The 24,434-nt window shown below is 40.6% G+C and overlaps 1 protein-coding gene across 2 annotated transcripts; it reads right to left on the reverse strand.

The window, feature by feature from the left end:
• Window positions 1-273: 273 nt before the first annotated feature.
• KNG1 (kininogen 1) lies at window positions 274-24,070 on the reverse strand. 2 transcript variants are annotated; one of them, XM_005910763.3, is made up of 11 exons: window positions 23,684-24,070; window positions 21,449-21,559; window positions 20,359-20,443; window positions 16,657-16,829; window positions 15,412-15,519; window positions 12,197-12,281; window positions 9,945-10,117; window positions 4,024-4,131; window positions 3,821-3,907; window positions 2,369-2,446; window positions 274-444 (listed from the first exon to the last, which is right to left on the reverse strand). In XM_005910763.3, exons 1-11 carry the CDS (start codon window positions 23,873-23,875, stop codon window positions 334-336), a joined length of 1,311 nt encoding a protein of 436 aa, XP_005910825.2. In that variant the 5' UTR covers window positions 23,876-24,070; the 3' UTR covers window positions 274-333. The 2 variants fall into 2 exon arrangements, with proteins under 2 accessions (XP_005910825.2, XP_014338814.2); XM_014483328.2 differs by lacking the exon at window positions 274-444 and having other exon boundaries at window positions 539-2,446.
• Between the last annotated feature and the right edge of the window lie 364 nt (window positions 24,071-24,434).

Here is a 24,434-nt window from a genome sequence, read left to right on the forward strand (position 1 = left end):
TGACCCACTACCCCTTGATTGAGCACCCATGACAAGGTCTCTGTGATAGGGAAGCCCCAGCTAAGGGATCCTGCCTCAGTGAACAAGAATGCTCCAGGGCTGCACTGCGAGCCCCTGGGACAGAGCCCTAGTGCTGGCTCTCTGATCATCTCAACTTGGCTGCAGGTTGGTTGTGACTGAAAGGAGACCAGCGTGAATTGACCAGGAGGGGAACATAAAGACAGAACTTTATTTCAGTCAGTCACAGAGGGATAAAACAGCATTCTTCTCTATTTAAATTCTACCCCATCTTCTCGTCCTTCCACGCAGGGCTGCTGACAGAGGTTATTGGGTCTATCGTGCCAACTGTGGAGATTCTGCCGGTAAATTGACCTCACCCTGAGGTGCTGGCTCTGCCCCTGCCTCTTGAGGTCGGCCCTTGTACTCGCAGGACTTTACGTGCGTCTGTAAGTATAGTAAAACTCTGTTAATCTGAGATTATCGTTCAAAGAAAGGAAGGGGAAGCCACTAATTGACAAGATGAGACCTTTTCCTGAGATCATTGGTTCTTTATTTGCAAGTACAGATACTATTTTGAATGAAATAAAAACTCAGTGGCTCAAATGCATCCAATAAGTTGAAGAAACAGTGATGGGCATCCACAGGTGAGTGTGGGTGTATAAAGCCCTATTTCCCTAGGCAAAAGCACAGCAGGGGCTGTGAAAGACATGCCTCCCTCACATTACCAGTAAATTAAAGATAATCATATTATTCTTTCCTGCAAAAGTCCATATACTTCAATGTTATAGCAAAAGAAAATGCAACTATAAAGGCTAGAAAGAATTTCTCATAAAATTTCTGAACAAAATTTGCATCACATCTCATGATATTCCCTTATCAATTATTAAAAAAAGATTTCCTCAAGCAGGCCAGCCTTTGTATTACTTCTGCTTTCCATCCTTATTATTAAACTCAGAGCTATTGAACAGTAAGGATTACTCAGTCTAATGCTGGCAACATACAAACAAACAGAAAACTCCTATTTGAAAGCCCTATTGCAAAGCGCAGTTAATGAGTAAACAGAAATTACTGACTTACAAGAAACACTCTCACCCAGAAAGAGAATTATCAGAATAGCTTTGTCACATGGGAGTAACTGAGATTACTAGCCCATTTTGGAAACAGAAAGTCAATTCATTTTCTCTGTCCTCCCTTTGGCCAATCTGTCTTTCTCTCTTGTTCCTCTTTGACCTCTGGAGGTTTTTATTATTTTTTTCCCTCCATTAAGAAGTTCGACATTCAGTCTCTTAACTTCCCTTATTGCCACATAAGGACCAGATGTTACAGTTTATTCAAAATGTCAGGAATCTTTGTATGAAAATTGACGTTGTACATTTGAGGGTACACATTCATTATCAGAAAAGCAACTGAAGTAGGCCACAAGTATATTAGTTTGTCCATTTTCTGTGCTAGTTAAGAAAACCTGGGAGGAAACCTCAGAAAGGAGCTAGAATTCTGCACACAGTTTTATGTCATCCATAGAGATTGACGGTGTTCCCATGGGGAGTCTTACCATTTATTTCTCTCTAGGCTGTTCTGAATGTTCATGGTTTTTGTTGTATTATATGAGGATCTTTGGACAATGGGGACAGGGGTTGATGAGATGTTAAAGAAATACCCCTGGCTGCCTAAATTAAAGAAGAGCATCAACAAGATCAAAATCATGAGACTCTTTCATTTCCACAGTTGGATTCACTCCATTAACTGGCTTCCAGGGGCGACTAGGACATTTGGGGGAGGTTGTTTCTGGAAAATCTGAAATCAATTTAAATGCAAGGCTATTTGGCTCTGTCTGGATGTCAGGGATCCAGTCATCATCACTCTCTGTGTGAGGTGGTAGTGTATTAGGCATCACAGTTGCAATGAGATCTGAGTCCTGAAAGTCAGGAAAGGTAATGGCTACACCTGGCTGGGCTAGGGAAGAGAGTGTTGTCTCTTCTGTCTTCTCTTGCGTCTGTGCAGAGGATGTAGTGCTATCTTCATAAGAACTTGCCAAATAGGGTGTCCTCCAATCATAATGCTTTCCATTGTTTTTTCCTTTGTTTTTATGTTTTCCGTGGCCATGACCATGCTTATGTCCATGGCCAAGATCATGTTGCTTTTGATGTCCATGGCCAAGATCATGTTGCTTTTGATGTCCATGGCCAAGACCATGACTTCCATGGTGCCCATGACCTTGGTCATGCTTACGTTTATGGCCAAGGCCAAGGCCATGTAATTTTATTTGCTTTCCATGGTCCCAGCCATGCCCATGAGTGGGTCCTTGTTCTTTTCCTGAATCCCGCTCTTCATCTTGTACAGGTGACATGGCAGAGTGGGGTAGACTTACAGTTGTGCTTCCTTCAGTTTTCATCACTTGAACTGATCGGAAAGGTGAAAAACCCGGAGGCCTTTTCATGAGTGAGGTCTAAACAGGAAATATTAAGATGAATGCATAACTGTGAAAACCACACTATCAAAAAAGAAAGAAGGGATGGGGGCCTGACAATGCTATCTCAGTTTACAGTGGGGAATGTCTTCGCCAGATTTTAAGTGCTATATACATTAATATTCCATAAAGGATGAAAATGAATAATTTTTCCTCTTTTGATTGATTTAATAACTTAGAGATATTGATTCTTGTTCCTAATAATACTCTAAAATAGAGAGTTTTTAATTAGGAAAAACTGGATGGTTAACTACATAATCTCTAGGGTACTCTCTAAGCCTATGATTCCATAAGCCATGGCACATTATTTATTAATTGATACTATTTCTATGAGCATATTACTGCTTTTTATCCAAAAAGACCTTAACTGGTTTTAAGAATGGAATATATAAGCAGCATATATCTACAATCACTCTTCTGAATTGAAACACAGGATATATATGTTCACAAGCTTGAAACACAGCCTTTGTATAATGTTTGTATTAGACTATATACATACCTACATATGGCAAAAACCTAAATGCAGAATAAAGGGAGCAGAGGCAACTTGCATTGAAGCTATGGATTTGTGGGTTATTTCTACCTACACACTTACTACCTGTGAGAAAGTGGTGGTTGGAGGCAGTGTTTGGTGATTCAAAGAGCGTGGTCTTTGAGGTCAAACAAGCCAGAGCCTACTAGTTATCAGTATGATGGTGAACAGAGTAGGCTCTGATTTGACCTAGATTTGTATCTGAGCACCACTAGCTTCACTTCCCTTGTGTGTAAAATAGGAATAATAAAATCACCTGCCTCGTAGAGTTGTCAGGAGAAAAATATGTGTCAATGTCAAGTCCTCAGTACAGTGTCTAAGATGGAGGAAGCACTTGATAAAGTTATTATCTACTTTAGGACTTTAGCATCTTTGTAATTTTTAGTATCTCAATCTTGAAAGTAGGGGAAGTACTACTTACCTCCCAGGGTTCTTTTAAGAAGTAAAAAAATGATACAACCTAACGTTTCTCAAACTTGCATATGGGTATGACTTTCCTGGGGACTGTGTTAAAATATAGCTTTTGATTCAGGAAATGCAGAGTGGGGTGTGCGACCTGCATTTTTCCTAAGCTCCTTGGATGTGCTTCCCTAAGAGAACCTGTGAATTCACGGGACACTGGCCGTGTCAGAGAAGTGATTAAGGGGACAGCTGCTCTCCCTTTCTAGCCATAAGAAGAGAGATCAGCATAGAAATGTGAGTGTTCTCCCCATTTAAAACAGATAGTCCTCCAATTCATGTAAATAGTGGTTCATTTTCAACCTTCAAATATTTTCAGAATGAGCATAGTTAACCCAAAGCAACTGCGATTAGAATCATACCTGTCCAAGTGATTGACAGTTGACAGTAGGGTAAACTTTTTCCTCCCAAGGCACCACATAGACATTAGCATCACAGTGTAGAATTTGCTATCCATGAAAATCGAAGCCAAAGAGAAAACAGTGTTATTCATGGGATACATAAATAAGCATAAAACATCATACAGATTTCCAGGGAATCAATAAGACAGCTGCATTATACTCACACCATGTATATTGATCTCACAACTCTTGGTCAGCTCTTCATTACTTCCCTTAGAACATGTGGTTTCCCTTGCTATGAACACAATAGAATACTTCAATCCAGCTACCACCTGGAAAATGAATTAGCACAAAATAGGAGCCTAATTAATGTTGTGTAATAAATCATACATTTTTATCACAAGGGCTTTTAGGGGAGAATCTTGACATTTTAATTATGTACTGAACAAATGAGAGTTACCCTCAAAAAGTATAAATATTTGACAACAAAACTTTGTATGCACATTAAAATATTTGGCAATCGGGCTTATTTCCTTTTTAAATGGGAAAAGAGAACCATGCTATCATTTTTGTTTTTCTATCTTCCTGAGTTTTATTGTTCAGCAACTGCAAGATTCACCAGCAACTCAAAGGCTCAAGTCATAATATGTAGAATCTAGGACAAGTAGGAAGAAAACTTAAATATTTCCTTTAAACACACCTTTTTGTTCTACCAAAGCTTGAATCAGAGAAAAGCCTCTTGATGAAAGTGAAAGAGGAGAGTGAAAAAGTTGGCTTAAAGCTCAACATTCAGAAAACTAAGATCATGGCATCTGGTCCCATCACTTCATGGAAAATAGATGGGGAAACAGTGGAAACAGTGACAGACTTTATTTTGGGGGGCTCCAAAATCACTGCAGATGGTGACTGCAGCCATGAAGTTAAAAGACGCTTACTCCTTGGAAGGAAAGTTATGACCAACCTAGATAGCATATAAAAAGCAGAGACATTACTTTGCCAACAAAGGTCCGTCTAGTCAAGGCTATGGTTTTTCCTGTGGTCATGTATGGATGTGAGAGTTGAACTGTGAAGAAGGCTGAGCGCCGAAGAATTGATGCTTTTGAACCGTGGTGTTGGAGAAGACTCTTGAGAGTCCCTTGGACTGCAAGGAGATCCAACCAGTCCATTCTAAAGGAGATCAGCCCTGGGTGTTCTTTGGAAGGAATGATGCTAAAGCTGAAACTCCAGTACTTTAGCCACCTCATGCGAAGAGTTGACTCATTGGAAAAGACCCTGATGCTGGGAGGGATTGGGGGCAGGAGGAGAAGGGGACGACAGAGGATGAGATGGCTGGATGGCATCACCAACTTGATGGATGTGAGTCTGAGTGAACTCCAGGAGTTGGTGATGGACAGGGAGGCCTGGCGTGCTGCGATTCATGGGGTCGCAAAGAGTCGGACATGACTGAGCGACTGCACTGAACTGAACTGAACTGCTATAGAAATTATGTAGATTAAATTATGTGATTAGGAAAGTTCTTTGGATTTCTAGCTTGCTTCTCTGAGGGATTTTTTTTAAATATTAAGAAACTATTTTAAGCTCTAGCAAGTTTTAATCATTATATAATACTGTCTTCTGTTAATATTTGTGGCCCAATTTTTTTTCTTTTTGGTCTAGAATACATGTACTTTATTTACTTAAAAAGTAAAAGTCATTGTGTGGTTTTTTCCAATACACTGACTTCAACAGAATCTCAAGCACAGTTTTTTTTAAAAAAGCTTACAGCCTTTACAGACTTGAAAAATATACTTTTTAAAATGTTTTAAAATTATATATATAAATTTAAAAGGTAGTTAACGTGGCTCAATTTTCAGGCTAAGTTATTCAGCATTTCATTCTAGGATTTAAATGTGTGTGTGCGTAATATTATATAGTTATCAAAAAGAATATATTATACATACCTGTTTCCTGGAAGGCTGACCATTATTGAAAAAATAAAGTTACGGAGTGATAGTATAATTCCATAACATAAGTCTTCCCTTTTTCTTTGTGTTTTTTGAAAAGCATGGAGGAATTGAAATGGGAGGAGGATGAGGAGAGCAGAGAACAGGAAGAGCTAAACTACTCCTCTACCTTTTCTGGCATCATTTTCTAGGTAAGCACAGTAAAATTTATAAGACAAATTTGATAACTTGTAAAACTCCAGACCTATATAAGCTGGGCAGGGAAGTCCAAAAAGTGTTTTCGAGTGTATACATTGGTGATCATGAATTTTGTTGCTTAATTTGAGAGTATACTTTAATCCAGTTTTCTGACATTGTTGTTGTTATTTAGTCACTCAGTTGTGTCCAGTTCTATTGAAACCCCATGGACTGTAGCCCACCAGGCTCCTCTGTCCATGGGATTTCCCAGGCAAGAATATTAGGGTGGGTTACCATTTCCTTCTCCAGAGGATCTTCCTGACCCAGGGATTGAACCCCAGTCTCCTGCACTGCAGGTGGACTCTTTACCTCTGAGCCACAGTTGATTAATATGATGTTGCCTAGGAAAGTTGACAATATATGACAAAAATCACAGCTGTTGGCTTAATTCTATTCAGGGTCCAGAGGGGAGGAATAAAGTAGCTCTAGTCATGGCAACCCACTCCAGTGTTCTTGCCTAGAGGATCCCAGGGACGGAGGAGCCTGGTGGGCTGCTGTCTATGGGGTCGCACAGAGTCGGACATGACTGAAGCGACTTAGCAGCAGCAGTAATATCTTGTGTTCAAGAACCTCAAAATCGCATCTATATTGCTGTTCTTATCAGAAGTCTTCCCTGCTTAAGTCTATCTTGTCCAAGTTTTGTTTTTAAAGTATAGAATACTACTTAGTAACGTAAGTTCCAAATGCCTAAGACATTTAAACTAAATAAGCTAGAAAGGTATAAAAAACATTAATCAGTTCTTAGGATGATGAGGCTTTTCATAGGTGAAAAGCAGAGGAAAGAACCTAAAGGAAGGAGGAAAATGTCAAAATTTGACTACACAAAAATGAAAACTGATTCTCAAATGTCACAGTGAATAAGGTAAAAAGGTAAACTGGGAAAAATATGATGTAGGGTCAGTATTCTTATACACAGAAAGCCCAACACTAAAGAAATGAACCAAGGACATAACCAGCTCTTTTGGAGAAGTTAAAAAGATCATTACTCCTGAACAAGTTGGGCTTCATTAATAACCAAGGATATGCACATTTAAAAAACTATACAACATCATGTTTAACCTTGCATCTTGTCAAGGATAAAAAACAGAGATGACACCTGGTCAGGTGGGGGAAACATGGAATCTCAGTCACTGCTGGTAGTATTCGAATAGGTCGAGTCAAGACCATCAGCCAGTGTCTTACATCCACATGGTGTGAATGTAAATTGACATAATTGCAAATCATTTGATGATCTGTCAATTTGCACCATAAATCTTAGACATCTACATATTCCTTGACCTTTCTAGGACTTTTTGTCAAAGGAAAATTCCTGAATGTGCACCCATAGATCCTTGAAGTGTTTTTATCTGAGCAGAGGCAGGGAAGAACATTGACAGCAGCCATGAGGATAGGGCAAAATGAACGGTATATGACAGAAATCACAACCATTCACATGAGAAAACAAAGGATTTAAGAAATGTTTGGTATCTGAAATATGAAACTAACCTGGAATGGACATGTACCCAAATAGGACTAAACACGCAAAGCCAAGGCAAGACTAAAATTGTAAAACAAATTAGCTATTTGGCAAATGGGTCACTAAGAGACTGGCTATTGCAAATTCATTATGGTAAGCTGATTTCCAATAAATCAGCTGCTTCCACTAGGGCTGCCTTGAGTGACCAAATTGCCCCCTTTAAATGCAAAAATAAGTAAAGAGTCACCTCTTAAAAGTAAATTTGAAATTCTCACAATATTCCAGATTAATTTAGCAAGTAAAGGGATGTAGCTTGTTCTATTGTGGTTTTCCTTGTACCCTTAGCATAAACACATCCATTCTAGTATGTTGACTAATTTACAGAAAGAACTGGGACTACCAAGAGGACTAGATACACACACTTGAGAATGAATGATTCTCTCCTGACAGCAACTCTTTGACGTGGATTATGTGGTGGAGTACTGGACTGTTCCTGCATCAGTAAGAATAAGGGAATTTTACAGAAAAACAGAGCGAGAAGAAAAGCTGACAAAGACAAGAGCAGCATGAATTAGTACTCCTTTCAAGTAAGCCTAACATGGGTTATGTACTAGTGAAATCAGGGAGAGGATATGACATCCAGAAATAAGTGTCTGAGTAGGAGAGAAATCATAGTGTCAGTTTTGATTTATTTTAATATGGTTTGTTCAGGTCTTCCTCCCCCCCAGCATATAAAACTAATACAGGAAATAAGGAAGATTACAATAAACAGCCCACTGTGACACCACCTAAAAGCTATGAATAATCTGAGACATTTATTTTCAGTACTTTTCCCTGTACTTTTTAATAACATGATCAAGAACAGAATGTTTATTCAATTTTATGGCCTCTTTTTGCATAGTATAATACAAGCATTTTCTACATCAAGAACTCCTCACAAAGATGGTTTAAAATTGCTGCTTAATACTCCATTGTAAGGATATGCTAGACACAATTTGATCATTTCTATATTATTGATCATTTTGAGAGTTTACCATTTTATTTTTTGGTTTTATAGTTAAAGCTGCAATGAATATTATTGTATTTAAAGACTTTTCTATTTTATAGTTCTAGAAATTCAATTACTGAGCCAGAATTATGAACTTTTAAAGTGAGATTTTCTTTGTAGACTATAAAGATCATGTTTTTTGTATGTTAATCACTTAGTCCTGTCTGACTTTTTGCCACCCCATGGACTGTAGCCCACCAGGTTCCTTTGTCCATGGAATTCTCCAGGCAAGAATACTAGAGTGGGTTGCCATTCCCTTCTCCAGGGGATTTTCCCAACCCAGGGATTGAACCTAGGTCTCTAGCATTGCAGGCAGATCACGGAAGCCTATAAAAATCATGTTTGTTTGCAATAAGAGTTTTTTCCCTTTGGTCATGTTGCATGGCTTCTGGGATCTTAGTTCCCTGACCAGGGTTTGAACCATGCTCTCAGTAGTGACAGTGTAAAGTCCTAACCACTAGACTGCCAGGAAATTCCCAGTTTGGCTCCTTTTTGATGACTTTTCTTTAGCTTGTATTTAGGGAAGCCAGTTTTGAGGTTCCATAATAGCAATCTGTCCATAAATACATTGGTCATATGTTGTTGGAGTTTGAAGGGATTTGGGCTTTTTTGATCCAGCCACAAAGGTTTCATGAGTCTGAATAACTGCCCAGGGTCACCCAGGATGTGAGTGGCAGATGCTGTTGCAGAGCTAGGCCCTCTGACCTCCAAACAAGGATACTCCTTCACCTCTACTGACAGGCATGGAAGGAGAGATGAATTCCTAGAAGGGACACTTGTAGAGGGGAAGGCACCCCAGGCAGGGAAAAAATGAGATGGAGATGAGCATGCAAAGAAAGTCTGGGCAATGGCTGGCTGATGTGGCTGAGCCCAAGGCACTGAGTGATGTTATAATGAGAGATGGATCTAGAAAGGCAGAGGGTAAGTCTTGTTTTTCCTAGCTATCAATTTTCTTAATTATACAAGTTCCTAGTACTTATATGGCACTTTAGATTTTGAGAAGTGATTGACATATGTTATTTTTTTGACCCTTCCTATAGTCCTTTATGGGCTTCCCTTGTAGCTCAGTCAGTAAAGAATCTGCCTGCAGTGCAGGAGACCCGGGTTCAATCCCTGGGTTGGGAAGATCCCCTGGAGAAGGAAATGGCAACCCACTCCAATATCCTTGCCTGGAAAATCTCATGGACAGAGGAGCCTGGAGGGCTGCAGTCCATGGGGTCGCAAAGAGTCAGGCATGACTGAGCAACTAACACTTACTATAGTCCTTTATGGCTAGAAAACGGAGACAGTGCTTTAAATGACTTGTCCAAGACCACACATCAAGCATGCTGTGAGGTTGGGACTTGAAATTCAAGTCTACCAAATCCCATTTGTGAGGTATACTGTTTCCCAATCCAGAGCCAAGATCAGTGGCAAAATTAGTAAACAATCTGCAATAGACTATCACTATAATTTACAGACCTGTACTGTTGCTTTTTTCACAGTGTCAATCTTGAAATAGAAGGCTCCATCATGCTCTGCATTAAGCTTTGCGATGGAATGGCTCAGAGGCTCCTCCAGGTCTGGGCTGTCAACAGGTATAGGTTTGGGGCAGCCGGCACAAAGCCTGGTGGGTGGTTGTACAAAATCCTTCACTGAAAGAGGCAGATTTCATGTCAGTGTGTGCCCTGAAGTAGCAATCTAGCCTAGTACCTTTTCCACATGTGATCCAGCATCCTCCGACAGAGGACCATGTGGCAGCCCAAGGCCCAGCAGTGGAGGTTGTCTGTCAGACCTCCAACTGACTCTCTCTTCTCTTTTCCTCTTCTAAAAGCCAAGTGTGTTTAGGGAAACTTTCAATCAGAAGGTGACTCAATCAATATGCTGCTCTTTTCTAAAGTTTTTGCATTTTTAATGGAAACTGTAAAAAGCAATGCTTAACGTAAAGGAATGATTTTCTTGCGGGAAAAATTTAAATCCTATGATTCTGGTGAGCAGGAAACTTCAGTAATGCTTCATATTGTGCAATGTACACAACTATTTTCCAAGTATGAGAAAAGCCAACCCTTGGTATAAGAATATTCAAGATGAGTCCAGATGTTCAAGCTAAATTTATTTAGAAAAGACAGAGGAACCAGAGATCAAATTGCCAACATCTATTGGATCATCAAAAAAGCAAGAGAGTTCCAGAAAAACATCCATTTCTGCTTTATTGACTATGCCAAAGCCTTTGACTGTGGATCACAACCAACTGTGGAAGATTCCTCAAGAGCTGGGAATACCAGACCACTTGACCTGCCTCCTGAGAAATCTGTGTGCAGGTCAAGCCGCGAACAGTTAGAAGTTGACATGGAACAACAGACTGGTTCCAAATCAGGAAAGGAGTACATCAAAGCTGTATGTTGTCACCCTGCTTATTTAACTTATATGCAGAGTACATCATAGAAATGCTGGGCTGGATGAAGCACAAACTGGAATCAAGATTGCCGGGAAAAATATCAATAACCTCAGATATGCAGATGACACCACCCTTATGGCAGAAAGCAAAGAAGAACTAAAGAACCTCTTGATGAAAGTGAAAGAGGAGAGTGAAAAAGTTGGCTTAAAACTCAACATTTAGAAAACTAAGATCATGGCATCCAGTCCCATCATTTCATAGCAAACAGATGGGGAAAAAGTGGAAACAGTGACTGACTTTATTTTGGGGGGCTCCAAAATCACTGCAGATGGTGACAGCAGCCATGAAATTAAAAGACGCTTGCTCCTTGGAAGAAAAGTTACAGCCAACCTAGACAACATATTAAAAAGCAGAGACATTATTTTGCCAACAAAGGTTCATCTAGTCAATGCTATGGTTTTTCCAGTGGTCATGTATGGATGTGAGAGTTGGACTGTGAAGAAGGCTGAGTGCCAAAGAATTGATGCTTTTAAAGTGTGGTGTTGGAGAAGACTCTTGAGAGTCCCTTGAACTGCAAGGAGATCCAACCAGTCCATCCTAAAGGAGATCAGTCCTGGGTGTTCATTGGAAGGACTGATGCTGAGGCTGAAATGCCAATACTTTGACCACCTCATGCTAAGAGTTGACTCATTGGAAAAAACCCTGATGCTGGGAAAGATTGAGGGTGGGAGGAGAAGGGGATGACGGAGGAGGAGATGATTGGATGGCATCACTGACACTATGGACATGAATAAGTCCACAAGGTTACTCTTGAGTAAGCTCTGGGAGTTGGTGATGGACAGGGAAGCCTGGCATGCTGCAGTTCATGGGGTCGCAGAGCATCCGACACGACTGAGCTGACTGGTATAAGAAATACTAACTTGACCTTAAATATGCACTATCACCCTTTCCCCATATTATAACATGCAAAGGAAAAAAAACTATAATTGAAAGGATCTTATTCTGAGTAGTTAAAAATGAGATACAGCTTCCCCAGTTCACAATATCTAATGCAGAGACAGCTGGTATACAAGAAAGACCAGCTGACGTAATCAAAGGGCAGCTTTGCCCAAAACACGTAAGTTTTTCCTTCCGTCACTGTATTCTCTTTGGCCACTTGCTGAGCAGTCTCAGGTGTACTTGCTGTAGCACAGCAGGGCAGGGATGGGACCCAGTGTTCCTAGTAAGGTCTGTGGGTCATGTAGACTTTATCATGGGAACCAAAGCACAATGGGTATGGAAAGACCTAGCCAGGTGTCTGGGACCAGCATGAACACCAACACGCATTATCCCTTACCTGGATAAAGGTCACATTTCTGCGAGAAGGAAGAAATTCTTAGCTTGACATCTACATGTGCTTTATCTGTACATTCACCAGTATCCTGTTTTTTAAAAAGCATATAAGAGCATAAATTAAAAATGTTTTTAAGAATCTTTAAATGACTAGTAAAATTAAAATTAGGATGTTGACTCTGCAAATTATTGTATAGAGAAAAACAAAGCAAAACATAGTCTATATGCAAAAGACAAAAAAAAGAAACAATGAAAAAGTAGCACCACCACCAACAAATACACACACAAACACACAGAGACATGAAATAAGATGACAAGAATAGCTAATGTAGAAATAGTAGCTATACAAGTGAGTGGGTAACATTTTCTTTTAGCAAGACAGAGGCTTTTAGATTAAGTTAAAACCAAAGTCAAGGTACTTCATCTTCAAGAATAATAGCATATAATAAAAAACATAATGAAAGATTAAACATAATGGCAAGGGACTTTCTGTGGTGGTCTAGTTGTTAAGTCCCCATGCTTCCACTCCAGGAGGCATGGGTTTGATTCCTGGTTGGGGAACTAAGATCCTACAGGCTGGGTAGCACAACCAAAAAATTCAAAAAATTTTAATGGAGTAAAATAAACATCAAGGATAAGCAAAGCCATATGAAGCAAGGGTTAAGTCACTCAGTCATGTCTGACTCTTTGTGATCCCATGGACGGTAGCCTGCCAGACTCCTCTGTCCATGGGATTCTCCAGGCAAGAATACTGGAGTGGGTTGCCATTTCCTACTCCAGGGGATATTCCTGACCCAGGGATGGAATCTGTGTCTCTTGTGTCTCCTGCATTGGTAGGCAGATTCTTTATCAACTGCATCACCACCCAAAACACAGAAATAGCTTTATTCTAAAAGATATTTGGTGAGGTATTAATTATAATAAAAACAGAAACAACATATTTTGTTGCTTTTGAACCTAGGACCAAAAATAGGAAAGTAATTTAAAAAGCAATCTATGGTATCTTCACTAGGATATTAAAAGTTATTTAAAAAGAAGTTTATCAAGAGTTTTAAAGACATAGAAAAAAATGTAGCATATAAAGTAATTATAACTAATAAAACACACACATAAAAGCAGTCAACATTGGCCATATTCCCCACCAAAAAAGATAAGACGGAAATACACTCAGATAACTTTGAGTGTTTGGATATATGATGTAACATTGTTTTTTTCCTTTGTTTTCTTATTATCTTGAAGATGCCTATAAATGTATATTTCCAACAAAAGAACACACATGAATATAATACATGTCATGTTTTTAGAGATACAGGAAATACCACATTTACAATACCTGCATTTTGGTTGGGGACAAGTATACTGGAGGTAACTCAAAAGTTCTCAGTATCACCAGCATCTTTGGTCTACCCGAGAAACTTTTGATCATCTGACCCCAGACCAATGAAATCAGAAGGTCTGGGGGAATGGTTTGGGAATAGGTGTTTTTAAAGCTAGGCTAGTGATTCTAAGGTGTAACATGACTGAGAACTACTTAGGAAACTCCTTAAATCTTTGCTTTTCAAATTTTAATGTGCAGATGAATTGCCTGAGAATCTTGTTTCTGATAATATGGAGATTCTCATTCAGTAGATGTAGGTGGACTTAAGATTCTACTTTTCTAAGAAGCTCCTTGGTGTTGCTGATGCTGCTGGTCTATGCACCACACTTTGAATAGCAAGGCCTTATATCTTACCAATTGTGGGCAAAATAATTCATTTGCATTTTATGTTCTTTAATTAGTGTAATAACTCTGTGAGATAGATACTATTATTCTTCACGATTTATAGATGAAGAAGTGAAGGCTTAGGAAAATTATACCAAAATCTGACTGGCTTTGTTACCTCAACCAGCCTTTGCATTTCTGTGTTGCAAAGCAAAAACTTAACTAGGGCTTTTATGAACAGATGCAGCAAGATTAAAGCTAGATAACATTTAGGCCTATATAACCTCAATTTGAAGCTAAGCATAAAAAACAGAAGATGTTATAGATGCTTAAAAGGCCAGATTCAATTCAAACTGACAAAGTTACACAGTGATTAGAACCTATGATTTTAGAGGGTTTCTCTCTTCTCTCTCTTTTTTTTTTTTAACTATTTTTAAAAATTCTGGTAAAATATATATACAATTTGCCATCTTGATCATTTAAAAAATTATTTATTTACTTGTGGTTGTACTTGGGCCTGTGCTGCTGTATGGGCTCTTCTCAAGTTGCACCAAGCAGGGCTACTCTCTGGCTGCCGTCTGGGCTTCTCACTGCAGTGTCTTCTCTCGTTGTAGAGTACAGGCTTTAGGGTGCTTGGGCTTCAGTAGTTGCAACTCCCGGGCTCTAGAGCACAGGCTCAGTATTTGGGGTGCACCAGCCTAGCTGCTCTGCAGCATGTGGGGTATCCCCTGGTCAGGAATTGAACCCATGTCTCCTACATTAGCAGGCAGATGGCTTTACCACTGAGCCACCGGGAAGCTCCTTAACCATTTTTAAGTGTATAATTCAGGGACATTTTACAGAGTTGTGAAACCATCCCTATTATCTATTTCTAATAGTTCTCATCACCTAGAATGACTAGGCAAACAGACTCGCAGCCACCCTTGCTTAAAGCACAGCCTTCTGCTAAAGTGCATATACCCCTGGAAAGGACCTTATGCCTGCTCATCTTAACATGCATTAACTCCTGCCACCTTGAGATGCTCTCTTTTAACATAATTTTGGTTCAGTAATAAAATATCATCCTAGAAAGGATCATTAAAGGAGAGAGACTCAGGATGTATTTATTAAAGAGAAAAGTAGGGGAGGGAGGGTAAGAAAACAAGCAGAGACAGTTGGAAGTATTGTCCTGGGAAGAGTTCAGAAGCCTTGCAAGGCTGTTGAGCACACAGAAGGAAATAGAGATAGGAAAGCATGAAGACATGAAAAGACAAACTTGACTGTGGCATCGTTTTGTCTCAGGCTATCCCTGGATATATCTGTAGATGCTTATTGCCAGGTGTGTAGACTCTGACCCCTGGGTAAGCAGCTTGACAGGTGACGTGAGTTTCAGATTCTCAATGGGACAGGAAACAGAACTGTTGAATGTCATCTAAAATTTTAGTGACTGAGTCTTCCTGTACAGCTGAGTTTCCACACCTGTAAATACTGGACACAAAAGGCTAAGAACTTTATAATTAGATTTTTTGCCTACTTACACCACTTGAAAGGGACTTGCAGTCTGGAGTTAAGAATGAAAATTCCTCCTTGGAACAATTAGTTTGTGCAATTGAGTAATTAATTTCATAGTTCCATCCAGACACCACCTGAAACAATTTTGGGTTGAATATTTAAAGGTCAGTTTAAACATTATTCACAGTGTTAGAAGGAGCTTAGAATAATATCTGGCATTTGGTAAGTGCTCAAAAAATACAAACTATTGTTATTACTAGGCAAAAATCATTACCAAATTAATACTGAGCACTTTATGATGCTCACACCCTTCAACACAACACACACATACACACATACAGCTACACGTCTGAAAATGAAAAGCAATTTATAGATAGAGTTACTATATTTTCTTAAGTAAGACCTAGCAATATTTCCTCTGTGGGCAGCAGGAAAAAATAATCTGTTAAATTTTATAAAATATTAATAATGCTTTTCTAGATGGATAAAGAAAACTTGGGAGCTGGAATGGCTTTAACCAGTAGGTCCTTAGGCTCCCAGATGGCCATGCGGTAAGATTTCTCCTGCTTTATCTGAGGTGGGTCCCACCCTGATAGCTGGATATGAACAGAATGAGTAGAGCTTGCATCTTGCATGAAGGCAAGCTCCAGAAGGTCAACTAAAGGTCAATTTAAAAGCAAGGAATGCTACTGACCAAAGTGAGTCCTCCATAATTAGAGGCTGAAATTCAAGGGGCCCAGTCAACTGTCAGTAAGGGCTTCAATGGGAAAACCAGATTTATTAATACAAGTATTTGCTCTTCTCTCTGATGAAACCGAGACTATAATTTAGAGGGTACCCAGCAACTGTGCCAACCTTTTTAGGTACATTTTAATATTGGGGGTCATGTTTGCCTCATGATAGCTAGGTGATGATAGAGTCTTCTTAAAATCCTAAGGCCAGAATGACTTTTTTTTCACCAATGACTTTTCCGTTTCACAGCACAAGCAGAGCTGACCACCCATTCATTAAAAACAAATCTCCCAGGAAGGAAGTCTGATTAGCCTCCTTTCCCCTCTTTACACACTGCAGCATCCAAATCACTGTGCCTATGGAGAAAGCCTTTGTTCCCCCAAGCTGGTCATATGAGAACACGGAAGAGTTCCTCAGCACCACCTGTGGAATCATGTTGTCCTCTGGCCAAAGATTTATTTTAGGTAAAGAAATTCTAAACCTTAAAGGTCTAACACATTTTAGCAATACTATGGCAAAAGAAAAATTAAAGAACAGACCTGTTTTTGGGCTCTTTTTACTTCTTTCAGATCAAAGAGGTGGGAATGACTGGTGTTGTTGTTAAAATATTGGATGGCATATCTCAGAACAGGCTCCAAGTCGGGGCTCTTGGTAGATATGGGATGCACACAGCCAAGGCACTCATACTGGGCTGTCACCACGGGGCCCTCGGCTTGACAAAGAGTAGGCAAAACGGCAGCGTTAAGGAACGAAATCTACATTCACGTACATTGCCCTGAATAAGTCAGATAATTCATCAATAAAAAGCCTTGATAACAAACTTTCCAGTAAATCCTAGTAAGCACTAGAAAAAGAAAACACAAGACTGCTTTTGAGTCAGAAGGAAGGCCTACCATTCGCTTAGGAACATCTTGTATGCATTCTGTTGTGCATGGTTATTTAAAATTTATTTTAAAGTCACTTAAAATTACAGGAGTGATACATGAATCTATCCTCATAAAAATCAAAACATTACAGATGTATTTTAATTTACTTTGCAGTGTTAATGAAAGCCCCTTGAAGCTGGACTCAGGGTGTAATACATTCTATATCCTTTCTACTGAACAAACATGTATTTCACACCTGCTGTAACATGTCCTGTGCTGAGCCTGGCTGTGTGGATACATAAATTCATTAGTAATGTTCACTGCCATGAAGGAGTTGGACAAAGTCAAGGGGGAGAGACAGAACTGGAGATGGATGATTTCAATATAATTCAGCAAGAACTTGGAAAAGCAGGAGCCCAGAGTAAGCACAGGAAAGGCTTTTTGGAGGAAAAGACGCTGAGCTAACAAGGGTGAAGAGCAGTCAAGGTGAACCTCACAACCCGAGGTGTGAGGCCTGAGGAGAAGGGACAAATGGGTCTGGATGAAGCAGGATGAGGCAGGGACAGAGGTGTGGGACAAGGTGTACACACAGCTTATCAGTTTATAGCAGGAGACAGGGAAGGGTGATTTGAGGTCTGAGCAGTTGGTAGGGAAGCAGGGAAGCAGGAGCTTCCCTGGTAGCTCAGCTGGTAAAGAATCCTCCAGCAGTGCAGGAGACCTGGCTTCAATTCCTGGGTCGGGAAGATTCCCCAGGAGATGGCATAGGCTTTCCACTCCAGTGTTCTTGGGCTTCCCTAGTGGCTCGTGGCTCAGACGGTAAAGAATCTGCCTGCAATGCTGGAGACCTGGGTTCCACAAAGAGTTGGACACGATTGAGCACAGAACTCAGCAGTCAGTACAGAGACTTCTGTTGTGCAGCCTGATCTATGCTCTGTAGGCCTGGATTCCTATCTTCCTGGGTCACCCTCTCCTTTGACGACCCTGGTGTAAGCTATGGCGCCCTCTCCTGGAAGATGCACATACTCACAACTTTCTCCGCTCAGCTGGAGGCCTTTCCTAGACCTTCTGAAGTGAATTAAGAATGGAATGCAAGCCCTTGCTGCTGCTGCTGTTAAGTCGCTTCAGTCGTGTCCGACTCTGTGTGACTCCACAGACGGCAGCCCACCAGGCTCCCCCTTCCCTGGGATTCTCCAGGCAAGAATACTGGAGTGGGTTGCCATTTCCTTCTCTAGTGCATGAAAGTGAAAAATGAAAGAAGTCGCTCAGTCGTGTCCAACTCTTCACGACCCCATGGACTGCAGCCTACCAGGCATCTTGGCCCATGGGATTTTCCAGGCAAGAGTACTGGAGTGGGTTGCCATTGTCTTCTCCGATGCAAGCCCTTAGGGAGAAGGCAATGGCAACCCACTCCAGTGTTCTTGCCTGGAGAATCTCAGGGATGGGGGAGCCTGGCGGGCTACAGTACAAGCGGCCGCAAAGAACTGGACACAACTGAGCGACTTAGGACACTTTTCCTGTAAGAACGGGAAGCCACTGAACGAGTTTTAATAAAACAATGTAAAATGTTTAAAAGGAGAGAGTTTGTATTAGATTACCAGTGTTCATAACACTGGTAAGGTAATAACAGCCTTCACCCCCGATCAGTGACAGCACATGTGGCCAAAAGGGGAAGTAATGAAGGAGTCCTGGGTCCCTTGACCCTGGGGCTCTCACTATCCAAGGGTGTAAGATCCCTCAGTCAGCAGCTCAACACAACCCCCTTTGCAACTGTGGGTCAGCTTTCTTTCCATAAACGTGTCAGGAAAAATACTTACTGGGAAATATTCATAGCTTTACCCCTCCTTTCCTTGTAGAAGTTAGATTGAATCAGGGTAATGGGCAAAGTTAAAAAACCAGAGGGGATTACACGGGAAAGATGAGAGAAATTACTGATGTGAAAACAAAAAAAGGTGAACACAGGAGCTGAAAGGGGGAGATGGAGAAAGCCCAGAGGCTGGTTTGCTTGACCTCAAGGGCAGCTCCCAACTAGGGTAGGAGAAGAGATGGAGCAACCTTCTGAGGGTGAGAAGAGCAGAGAAAGATGCAAACTCAGTTTTTTTGGGTAACAGAATGATTTTTCCACCCTGTCCCAATTTCTAGAGAGACTTTTAAATTAAAATAAAGATTTAAAATTTTGAAATTCCAAAACATATCTGGCCAAAAATGTTTCAGATAAAGGATTGTGGACCTAGCAATAATTTCTGAAGGTGTGGCTGAGTATTTTTTCTCATGGTACATATGTGCTGTGCTCTGGATAATGTTAAAATCTGCTTACAATATAGAGTTCTTAAGCTGAATAATAAACAGCTATTCTCATCAGAAAATTTTAATGACTTGTGATTTCTGTTTTGGACTCTCTTTCTTTGAATGCAACTTCTTGCAAGAATGGGAACTCAAGGGATGTAGTTTTTGTGGGTATGCTATGCATGATTAAGGCTGAAATAGAAGAGTCACCACGACAGTGAGGTTCACCAGAGTGGCTGAAGATGCTGTTCTGGAGCTCGCTTGTAAGCAAAGGCCAGTTCCAGGATGGCTTTTGTGATTAACATCACCTAGCTGTGTCCATCCTTCTGTACCTGGCACGTCTGCCACAAGAGGAAAGGAGCTAACAGTGGTTATCTGTTGATAAGCTGCTCCATACTTAGAATCTAAAGAACTTTCATTTATGAAGGGTCTATTCCAACCACTCTGCTAATTACTAGCTGTGGGATCTTGGGCAAGATACTTGCCTGCTGTGGGCCTTAGTTTCTTCATTTGTGAACTGGGATATTACTATTTGACTCATAGAGTTGTGAGGATTAAATATGTTACTGCATATGAAGTGATTAGAACTGTGGCTGGTAATAAGCGCTCGATAAATGTTAATTGTTACTACTTTTATCTTGACTTCATTCATACATTATTATGATTACATCTTCAGATATATCATCTAGTTTCATCCTAAAGAATGGTACAGAGTGGGAATTATTGTTATCTCCTTTCACAGGTAAGGAAAAACGAAGAAAGTGAGAGCTTTGAAAGATTCCAGGCCGGATCTGACTCAAAACCTGTACTTTTCTCATGCTAGGACGCTACCCACAGTTGAGGCCTGTTCTGTCTTCTCATTCTTTCGTACACACCTAATACAACGCAGCTCCTGAGGAAGAGAATCCGGATAACACCAAGGGGATGATTGGCCTGAGCCTGGGCCCACCTCAGGAGTCTGACGCGCCTCCCCTCCAGCGCCCCCACAAGGCTGCAAATGGTATCGCCACTGCCGCCCTCAGGTAAAAGTTTTTTGGCACCATACGAAAAGGTTCATTCCCCTAGGGCAGCTCCAGCAAACACATCAGCTACCTGGAGTGATCAGGCAGGTCTGGGTTGCCACGGAGAACTTCATATTCCCTCTCTTGGCCACGGTCGCTGTGCACTCTCCTGTGGCCTAGGGGGAAAAAAAAAGATTGAAAAAAAAAGATTTATCCTAATCTTTCAGATGAAATCCACTTAGTACTATTGCTAAATATGGTTTTCCTTTTTAAAATCTTGTCAAGATTTTTTTTTTTCCTAAGCTGAGTTTTGAGACACAAGAATAAGTATTTTTCAGCCAAATCATTATTTTTTAAAAGTCACCAATATTCATGAGATAGAGGAGAGGCACTCTAAATGATGAGATTTTAAAGTATGAATCTTTGTTCTGAGCCCTGGAGATATTTCCTTTCCATCAAGATGCACAGCATGGCTGTGAATCTGCCTGCTAAACTCTCCTCTTGATTAACCTCTCAATTCCAGTGTTCAAACTGCACCCAGGAAGCCAGGGTTTTGACATAGAAGAAATGGCTCCCTGGATTATGAGGAGATTGGCTTGGTTCCTGGCAGGCAGCTTCACAATCTCCCTCAATTATTATGGCCAAACCACCAGCTGTGCTGTGCCAGGGCAGGGTAGGCATTAGGTTAAGACCCTTTGTTATTAAAACAAAATCGTTTACATAATGTGTTTCATTTTTTCCTTCAACAAGCTCATGGAGTCAATTTGATCTCCCCTTGCAAGGGAGCACACTGGTTCCAAGTGATCAGCTGGTTGAAGGTAGAGCAGGATTCATACTCAGGATTGTTCAGTTGAAACAGCCACACTCTCCACTCACCAGCCCCAGATCTCAGCCAAGTATTGATCTGTTGCCTCTCTGGGGCCTGGCCCACATATCCCTGTTGGTCATTAGAGTCCCCTTCCTGTGGGAGGGCTTTCTCCGTGTTTAACTGCAGGCCTCTCTACGCCCCTTCCACCTATCTGAGAATACAGACATCAAGCATTTGGCTGTTCCACACAGCTGAGGGCGTATGTGCATCCTATAAAAGCAGCGGGCAATATTAATCATCTCCAGCACCGGTGGACAAGTCTGGCACACTTAGCAGAGAAAAATGGAGCCTCAGGAGCGGTCAACACACTCACAGCTTGTGCAGAGTCCTTGTAGTCACAGTCCTGCCAAGTTTTGTTACTTTGAAAAGGACAGTCGCCCTCCTTGATTTGGTACTTCAAGGAATAAAATGTGTCAGGATTATCCTGAAAAACAGCAACCATGGATAGATAGGTCTCATCTAACTGACCCAATAACACATCATTTGAGATCTGGTACAGTTATGAATATTTGACCTCTATTTGATTCAACTAAGGCAAAAACATTTATTAAAATATTGAAAAAATATTGAAAGTTTATAAATATTTGCTTGGAAGAAATTCATAATATACTATTTACAAATATACATATTTTTAAGTTACAACGTAGATCCATAGTATTAGCCTATTTTTGTAGAAACCAATTTATACATAAATATATGATTTTTAAAAGTCTGGAAAACTATGCAATGAAACTATTAAAATATGTGTCTTTCAGTGGTGGGAGTTCTCTTTCGCTTTTCTCTTTAAACAAACATTCCGGAATTATCTATTTTTTAAAACAAACATCTATCATTTTTACAATTAGAAAACAAACCATACACCTTTTTAAACTTTCCCAAAAAAGTAACAGTTATCTGGATGGTGAGATTAATTATGAATAATTTTAGTATTTTTGTTTGCATTGTTTTGCTTTCTATTTAGTCTAGCATGTCATGAAATAATAAATAAACCTTTTAAAGTTTAAAGGTGCTGAGTTAGACGAGCTTCCAGATGCAAAGTCTGGGACCTCAGAGAGGATGTTGCCCAGCTTTTCAGTTGGGAGGTGAGAGTAGGGAGGCCCCAGGTGGATGGCATATGGCTTAGGCAGCCTCCCCACCTTGGAAAGGCAGAGCCAGCCCAGGATTTCAGGTATCCTGACATACTGGAAAGTGCTCTCTCCACATCTCTGGGAGATGATGTCATTAGACAAAATAGACTCTGAGGTTGCTTCCAGGTTTCAGATTTTAATAAAACCTAGGTGATCATGGTGTAGGCAGTGTCCACATGGCAAAGTGAAGATGAACAGTGATTCTATGGACATTGTAGAATAAACTAGAATAAACCACATTTGCCATGGATGTCAACCAATAAAGACAACACCAATAACCTGTTGCTAGAGAACCCTAGGACTCACATGCATGCACAAGTTTGTGAAACAGAAAGACCGGATTTTCAGAAAACAACCACCAAAAAAAACCTCTATCCACTGGACTTTTTCCTTTCTCCTCATCATATCAAATAGCCGTTTGTTTTTTTTTTCTCCAGCAAACTAATCGATTGCTTAACTGTCACAGAAACACAGTGTTTTATAGTGAAATTCATTTAAATAAACTATTGAAAGATTTGTATTTCTTAAAGTCACACACACTGTCAGGCTTTGTCTCCATCCTGTGTGTGTCAATCAGTGATTAAAAAAAAAAATACTAAAAACCAGCTAGAACATGGCTGTTACCTTGATGCATTGAGCCATTGAGCCACATTGATTTCATGATAGATATTTTGTTCAACACAGCTGACTCCTGTTAGACAAACCTTCCTTTTCCCCAAGCATAACTGAGGTTTAGTTGACAAGTAAAAGTTGTATGTACATTGTGCAATGATTACCACAAACAAGCTAATTAACACACCCATCATTTCACATAGTTACCTTCATTTTTGTGGTGAGAACACTTAATCTTTGAACAAATTTCCAGTAAAGCTTTAATACCTAATCACTGCCCTGTGCATTTGATCCTCAGTACCTAGTCATCTTATAACTGGACATTTGTGCCCTTTGACTAGTGTTTCCCCATTTCTTCCACTGCCCAGTTCTGGCAATCACCATTCTACTTTCGGTGTCTGTGAGATGGAATTTTTAGATTCCACACAAGTGAGATTGTATATTTCTTAGATGTACTCCTCTAAGAATGGGCTTTCCTGCTGGCTCAATGGTAAAGAATCCAGGAGATGTGGGTTTGACCCCTGGGTCAGGAAGATTCCCCTAGAGAAGGAAATGGCAACCTACTCCAGGATTCTTTCCTGGGAAATTTCATGGACAGAGGAGACTCGCAGGCTACAGTCCATGGGATCGCAAAAGAGTCGGACATGACTTAGCAATTAAACAACCACAAAGCTTCCCTTTGATTGTCAGTTCTCTGGTGATTGGGATGCATGTGGGGGGGTGGGGTGGGGTTGGGGGTGAGTGGGACCTGGGCTCCAAGTGACAGCACAAATCCCAAGTGACCCCAAGGTTAAACACAGCTCACTCACCATTCTGGCGACCTCGGTTATGCGGTACAATACAAACTGGTTGCCACTCTTGTTTTCACTGTTGTATTTTGTCAGAGCAGCATCCACAGCTTTAAATACATCCTGGTCATTGCAGTCGATTTCTTGAGAGGACTCTTGGGTTAAACTTGGTAGCAGCCTGGAACAAAGGAAAAGGATGGTGATTAATTTCATGATTTAACAGTCTCCCTTTAGGAGTTTCACCAGGAATTGGGAGCCAGTTGGGAGCCAAGACACTGATGGTAACTAGCTTCAGCCTCTGTCTCCTCTGGGCTCTGCTCTCTCTGCCCCAGTGCTTTTGGGCCCTGGCTGATTCCTGATGTCATGCACTATTTGTCCTATTCCCAAAGGACAAAGGACCCTGGTGGGTCATCCAAGCAGATTTCAGCTGAAACATTACAACACTGGGGTGATTGACCTGCTTGTTTGCATTTGGGGAGCATATAGGAGCACAGAGCTCATTTCCTGGTGATTGCACAACTTTGTTTGGCATATCAGAGCAGACTCTCATAAAGGAGGAGGAAAAAAACCTACCAGTCACCTCTGTTATTCCCTTGTGACTTTCGCAAAGCCATTTATGAAGGCCACTGCCTTTGACAACAATGCCACAGTAGGTAAAATGTGCAGACACCTTTCAGTAAAATTTCTCTGCAGGATAACTAGCTGCAGAGAAGCAAGCTGCCAGCAGTCATATTGCAGGCCTGGAGAACCCATGCACAGAGACATAGTGGGT

The sequence above is a fragment of the Bos mutus genome, chromosome 1 (assembly GCF_027580195.1).
Source record: "Bos mutus isolate GX-2022 chromosome 1, NWIPB_WYAK_1.1, whole genome shotgun sequence".
Taxonomy (NCBI): Eukaryota; Metazoa; Chordata; class Mammalia; order Artiodactyla; family Bovidae; genus Bos; species Bos mutus.

Excerpts from the sequence above, each read along its gene's own strand:
- KNG1 (XM_014483328.2), bottom strand. The coding sequence starts at position 23,875 with ATGAAATTAATCACCATCCTTTTCCTTTGTTCCAGGCTGCTACCAAGT. Across the intron at positions 10,118-12,196 it reads GAAATGTGACCTTTATCCAG|TGAAGGATTTTGTACAACCA; the intron begins GTAAGGGATAAT and ends TGCCTCTTTCAG. Across the intron at positions 4,132-9,944 it reads TGAAAAAAGCAACAGTACAG|GTGGTAGCTGGATTGAAGTA; the intron begins GTCTGTAAATTA and ends TTCATTTTCCAG.